We start from the raw sequence: 6,726 nt of genomic DNA on the forward strand, positions 1-6,726 counted from the left end.
GGGCCTTTCTTTCTCGTGCTGTAAATCTGTTTTGTTCAGCGACTTCGCAGTAACGTTACATAGTCTTATTTATTATTTGTTTTTTAACTTCAAAAGCAAACATTAAACGTTGGGTTATGTCTGTTAGCTTTGTATATTTTGTCATATGGCCAGAATACACTGACATTTTCACTTTTTTGTCCAGGTTTGTGAGGCTAACGCTAACTAGCTAAAGCAGAGTTTAATCCGGTAGAGCTCAGCACATCCACACACAAAGACTGTGTGCTAAAACCTACCGAGCTGTCTAGATAGACAGTATTATCAGCCATCAGCATAGAAATGGTCTTATTTGCTGATGACGTGGAAAATAAATAAATGATTAAACGCGGATATTATGCCCAAAAAACGCTGCTCACTAGGAATTGAGACACAACCATTCACAAAACACTGCAAAACAAACGCCCCAGTGTGTTTATCAAGGGTCAAACAGTTTATATGCCTGTTATTGAAAGAATAATTATAAAATTAGATGAATGTTTGGACATTTCCTTTCATTTAAATCTGAAAGGAATACTTTAATGTTATTCCAGATATTTTTATTTTGTGTGTTGGTGTGTAACTTTTTCAAAAAGCTGAACATTAGAACATGTTGGACTGTGACAACACTTTAAAATTGTCTGAATTTACCTTGTTTAAGATTTGTGGCAGTATTATTGGCAAACCTATGCTCCTCAAATAAAAAAAGTTCTGATGTCTTCACAAACAGTTCACAGAAGAAAAATTCGGTCAGGCTGAGAAGACCGAGTTGGATGCACATTTTGAGAATCTCCTCACCAGAGCTGAAACCACTAAACACTGGACAGAGAAGATTTTGAAGCAGACCGAAGTGTTACTGCAACCAAACCCAAGTAAGATCCATGCAGTGGTTAGATGATTTATTAGCGTCTACATCTGCATCTAATTATTTAGGTTTCCAGGACTTACTGGTATTTGTATGTTTTGATGGTACAATTTAATTAGCATTTTTTTCTTTTTTTAGTTAGTTATTTTTTCTTTGTTTTTATTTCATTTTTTTTTTTTTTTTTCTTAATGAAGGAAGTGTTTGTTTATTTATTAATTGGTTTTAAATTAAAAATATTATTGAACACCACTGAATCGGTCTTAATACTTTGTTATACTTTGGTACACCAAAAGCTTCATATATAAACAAAATCAAAGAATTAAGGAGTTTTATGTGGCACTGATCCATAGTCCTAAAATCTAACATAGGTTTGCATTGTAATGTAATTATTATTATCTGCAATTTCAGATGTCAGAATAGAAGAATTCCTGTATGAAAAACTGGACAAAAAGGTGCCCACACGGATGAACAACCATGAGCTTCTGGGTCAGTCCATGATCGACTCTGGGAATGAATTTGGGCCTGGAACAGCCTACGGTAAGCATCCAACACAAGGGCAGCATAGTGCCCTAATTACCCATAGTACCTCATTCAATAATAGTAGTCCATTGCTGTGTGCCAATGCCCCATTTCCCCTTGCTAGAAAGTAAACGGCTACAAAAATACTAGTAGTCTGTAAATTGGACATGAAAGCCCATTTACTGTTAAGATAATCCCCTTCTAGACATTTCATAATTTAAAAAATATTAATTTGTTAAAATATTGATTCGGTCTGTGTCTGTCCACAGGAAACGCTCTGATAAAGTGCGGCGAGACGGAGAAGCAGATCGGAGGAGCGGAGCGAGAGTTAATTCAGAGTTCTGCCATCAATTTCCTCACGCCTTTTCGCAACTTTTTAGAAGGAGACTTCAAGACTATATTGGTGAGATCAGGCAACCCTAATAACACATTTTTTATTTTTATTTTTGGAAAAATTAGTCGGAAATGTTGCTATGTGCGCTAGAGTCAAAAAAAAAACGTATTCAGCATAAAATTGATCAAAAGGGACAGTAAAAAAAAAAAATTGGCATTGTTATAAGCATCTATTTTAAATGAATACTGTTTAGTTTTTAACAAAAAAAAAGCAGTACAACTGTTTTAAACTTTAATAACAAATGTTTTTCAGCACCAAAAAAGTATATTAAAATGATTTTTGAAGGATCATGTGACAATGAAAACTAAGCTCTGCCATCACAGGAATAAATTACATTTTAAAATATATGAAAATAATAAAATAGTTATTTTAAACTGTAATATTTCACAACATTATTGTTTTTTCTGCATAAGAGACTTTTCAAAAACACAAAAGTCATACTGAGATACATAAAAATCACATATGGATCAACTTTGTAAATATATGATTTAATGAGTGTTTTTTTGCCATTCAGATTAAACTAAATTAATTTGAATCAGATACACTAAAAAAGACAGGAGCAATTTTGCAATCTGTCTGAGAAAAACATATGGTTCATTGTTTTGTTAAGAGGTCAACAACCATTCGAACGTGTGTGAAGCTGCAACAGGTTTAACTTTAAAAATGTCAGAGTGTTTTTATCAATGAAAAATTGAACAAACCAAACTCGTCTGCTCCTCTACAGAAAGAGCGCAAACTGCTTCAGAACAAACGACTGGACCTTGATGCTGCAAAGACCAAGCTAAAGAAAGCCAAAATGGCTGATGCCAGAGCTCTGGTGAGTTATTATAGCTTTTATGTGATTTAGAATTATATTTTCCCCTTAAATACGACTTGACGTCAATGAGTTTTCTATTGGAATGTCTTCACAAATATAAGCTTCAGCCTAGACAACTAGTACTTGCCATCTTCCCTAAATGCATCTCTTGACTGTCCCTTGTTTTTGCGTCGGCACACGGTAGCCCCTCAGAACTACCCCTCCACCAGGGGACGCTGGCTATGTTGCCAATTTCTCCTTCATGGCGAATTTCCTCCATGTGAAGTGGCTGAAGGTTGGTCAGTGTGTCTTTCGCTCGAGTGCCAAGCAGTGTTCTGCTTTAGAAGAGCCACCTTTAAGACACGCTAGTTCCTCTTTAAGCTGTTGATTAAGCTCTTTTGTCCCGGATATTAGCAGTGTGTGTGTTCCCAGGTTCCTTTTTTGTTGTGGATATAGAGTTTGGAAAGAGGATATCTATGTTTGCTCAACATCGTGATGACATTTCAAAACTGCTCTTCGGCCTTGGCCCCAGTTTCACAAGAGAAGTAAAGAAGTGCTTCAAGATCTCCTCATGACCAGCACTCAACCTACAGTACACACACACACACATATATACACATCAGTACCATAACAAACAGCTGCCCTCTTCCAAAATGGGAAGTGTTTAGTTTGCTTCGATTCGCTGTGAATTGTGCAAGTAATTTACAAATAGCCTGTTTTGAATCATGCCAACCATGGTTTTTGACAAAATACCATGTTTTAATTATTATTACTATGATAAAATTGGGTTAACTTGGCATTAGCATCACTGTAATCAAAATAAGAAATTAAAATTACTCTGAAAATGTCTTTTTGAAAGACATCACATGATTTTTTTTAATGTTTTAATCACAATAACATGGTATTTTGTTAGAAACTTGGGTTACCTTGGTACGTTTTCCTCAGTGATGTTAGCTGCTATTGGATGTTTAGTGTTAACACTCAGGCCTTTCTCTTAATATATTATCACTGTTTTCAAATGCTGTGCAGATGTGGGCAGAGGAAGTGACAAAGGTAAGAAGAATGTTCTGCCATTTTGGATCAGCTGTGAATCTTGGCGCGTATGTGAAAACTGTAGTCTGTGTCATGATTCGTTTCTCTCTTCAGTGGAAAAACTGGAAATAGACCGGTTGGGGTTCATTGCCTAATGTTTCTGTTCCAGCGTATTGTTTACTTCTGTGTCTGTAATTTCCAACATAATTTGAAGTTTCTGGTGTCATACAAGATTGCTCAGTGCATGATCAAAAACAGCAAAATATCCTGTTCTAGCTAATCAAAAGAACATTTCTTTAAAAAATAGCAATGTGCTTAGCTAGTAAGCTAAGGTGTTGGCTTGCTGATTCAAGATTCTTTTTATTGTCACTGTACGAGTCGGCGAAATTACAGCAATCCTTACAGCTTTTATGTATATTTTTGGTTTTAATTTTTGTTTTAATATTTTTATTAGTTTATTTATTTTTTATTAGTCTTTTAACTTTAAATACTTTTGACCACACCAGTATTATTTTAGTTAATAATATTTTAAAATGTTTTTGTGTATATTTTTGGTTTTCATTTTGTTTTTGTAATTTTTCTGTCATTTTTATTAGTATTTTAACTTTACTTTTGACTACGGCAGTATTATTTTAGTATTCTCTTAGTTAATAATATTTTTGACAATTTTTGTGTGTATTTTCAGTAATTATTTAGGTTATGTTAATGAGTTTTTTTAGTATTTGATAGTATTTGATCAGTTTTATTGATTTTAGTATTTGATCAGTTTTATTAATTTTAGTACTGAAGTCATAACTTATTTTATGGCATTTAGTTGCCATGCAGCATTTCTGATTTTTATTGTTTTTGTTTAGTTTTTCATTTAATGTTTTTTTTTTTTTTTTTTTTTTTTTTTAAGTAAACATACTGCATCCAACATCAAATATTTCCCTTATATTGCATTCACTTAATCATCTCAGTGAAAGCAACATATCATCCACGTATTTTCTACTTATTTAAAATGGGTATTTAAACACTACTCGTTTTGACACTGCTTTTTCACATACTAAGGAAGTACACATACTCGGACACGGGTTAGAGATACAGCTTCTCTAAGGGGATTTATACAGAGCTTCCTTAATACCTAAATGCTGACTGCTCATCTATCAACTAGTTGATTTTGAAATATGTCGTTTTTGCTCATCATTAGCAGACTCCTGAAGCTTTTTCTCTTTAAAACCTGTCAACAATATCTGTTTGAAAACGCACTTGCTTTGTTCCCTTTGAACAGTGTGAGGCCTTTTATGTGCACTAGTTGTGATGAACCTTCCCTGACTGTCTCTCTCTCTCTCTCTCTCTCTCTCTCTCTCTCTCTCTCTCTCTCTCAGGCCGAGCAGGACCTGAAGATGACACAGAGCGAGTTTGACAGACAGGCAGAGATCACCAGGCTTCTTCTGGAAGGAATCAACAGTACGCATGTGAGCACATCTGAAAACCTGCACAACCCTTCAGTTTTACTCTGCAATCCCAAGGTCTGATCCATAACAAACCATATCATCTGTTTTTGTCCCAGGCCCATCATCTCCACTGTCTAAATGACTTTGTGGAGGCTCAGATGACTTATTACGCCCAGTGTTACCAATACATGGTCGACCTCCAAAAGCAGTTGGGAAAGTAAGACATTTTTATAGGTATATATTTTTCCTTTTTATAATAATTATTATGATTATATAACTCATTTGGACTTTCTTTTTCTCCTCCAGCTTCCCTTCGGCTTTCTCTTCCAACAACAACCAGTCGACGGCCAGCGGCGCGGCCAGCATCTCCGTACCCATCCTGCCGCTCTCAGGCCCTCTTCCTGCCAACACAGCCAATGCGTCTTCAGGTTTCACCGAGCTGCAAAACTTCAGCGGGAGCCGTAAAGCGCGGGTGCTGTATGATTACGATGCTGCGGGCAGCAATGAGCTCTCTTTATTGGCTGATGAGGTGAGCGGCCCATTTTTAATTTGTAAAACAGTCTCTTGGTTTGAATGCACACTAACTTGTCTTTTATTTCAGGTGATCATGGTGAGCAGCGTCCCAGGCATGGACTCTGATTGGCTGATGGGTGAACGTGGGAATCAGAAGGGAAAAGTGCCTATTACTTATTTGGAGCTGCTAAATTAAGAGAAAAAAAACAAGTGTCGTTGGAACCAAAAGATAAACGTATAGTGTATTCCAGCTGTGCTGCGTACCGTATATGCAACCTTGACATCTAGAGCTGCTCGCATGCAACAGTATTTTATCGGATGTGACGTCTTGTAGTCCCAGAATGGGAAGAGGTTCTAACTGGACGAGTGTTTACAAATGAATTCATGCAGATTATTTTTTTTTTTTGTGCTTTTGATGTGACATGCCAAGCAAAAACCAAGCAAGAGTGTCTTATTTGAGTATTTACATGTGTTTACAACAAGTAAGTATTAAGACTGATTGTCATTTTTATGAATATTAAATTGGTTTCCATTCTGCACATTAACTCATTTCAGGTTCTAGAGCATTTCAGAGGAATTCCTTTAGAGGTGGAGACGTAAATATGCCATAATTTATTTTCAGGGTCTCATATACGGCCCCATCGTAGCTGACATGTGCCTCGACTATTATCTTCTGCGGTTTACATTTTTTTTTATTGCATTAAAAGGTTGAGCACACAAAGAAAACGCTTTATTTGCACGCAAACAGCCTTTTCCTGTTATACATTATAAAACTGTCTTTTGTATACTTGCAGTCTTCCTAAACCACATTAAGCATACATCCAAATATGATACAAGTATTCATTTCATGATAAAAACAAATTCTATTTACTGATAACTGTACTTTTTTATATACCTATGTGCCTTACATTTGTCTTGGACTTTGTTTTTAAACTGTTAAAAAAGAAAGACATTGTTGAGAGATGAGTGCTAATTTAATGCATATTGTGCCATCCTCTATCTAATAAAAGTAAAAAAAAAAAAAAAAATAGGTTTCTCTGATATTTACAGTATAACTACAAAAGCACAGGTTTTCTAACTGTTTAAATTCTGTGATAACTACCATAGATTTATAAACAATTTGTTACATAATAAACCCTTCTGTTTTGATTTTGAA

The 6,726-nt window shown here is 35.3% G+C and overlaps 1 protein-coding gene across 3 annotated transcripts in view; it reads left to right on the top strand.

Annotated features, from left to right (window-relative positions):
- The window catches only part of sh3glb1a (SH3-domain GRB2-like endophilin B1a), a 7,155-nt gene extending 429 nt beyond the window's left edge, over positions 1 to 6,726 (top strand). The window contains exons 2-11 of one of the 3 annotated variants that reach the window (XM_042752193.1): positions 746 to 887; positions 1,289 to 1,417; positions 1,669 to 1,802; positions 2,518 to 2,610; positions 2,795 to 2,884; positions 3,619 to 3,642; positions 4,989 to 5,078; positions 5,174 to 5,274; positions 5,364 to 5,586; positions 5,659 to 6,726. In XM_042752193.1, the coding sequence (XP_042608127.1) occupies positions 746 to 887; positions 1,289 to 1,417; positions 1,669 to 1,802; positions 2,518 to 2,610; positions 2,795 to 2,884; positions 3,619 to 3,642; positions 4,989 to 5,078; positions 5,174 to 5,274; positions 5,364 to 5,586; positions 5,659 to 5,766 (1,134 nt within the window). In that variant the 3' untranslated portion in view covers positions 5,767 to 6,726. Of the gene's footprint in view, positions 1 to 745; positions 888 to 1,288; positions 1,418 to 1,668; positions 1,803 to 2,517; positions 2,615 to 2,794; positions 2,885 to 3,574; positions 3,643 to 4,988; positions 5,079 to 5,173; positions 5,275 to 5,363; positions 5,587 to 5,658 lie in introns of all 3 variants that reach the window. The other 2 variants (XM_042752192.1, XM_019121809.2) reach the window with 2 other exon arrangements.

The sequence above is a fragment of the Cyprinus carpio genome, chromosome B24 (genome assembly GCF_018340385.1).
Source record: "Cyprinus carpio isolate SPL01 chromosome B24, ASM1834038v1, whole genome shotgun sequence".
NCBI lineage: Eukaryota > Metazoa > Chordata > Actinopteri > Cypriniformes > Cyprinidae > Cyprinus > Cyprinus carpio.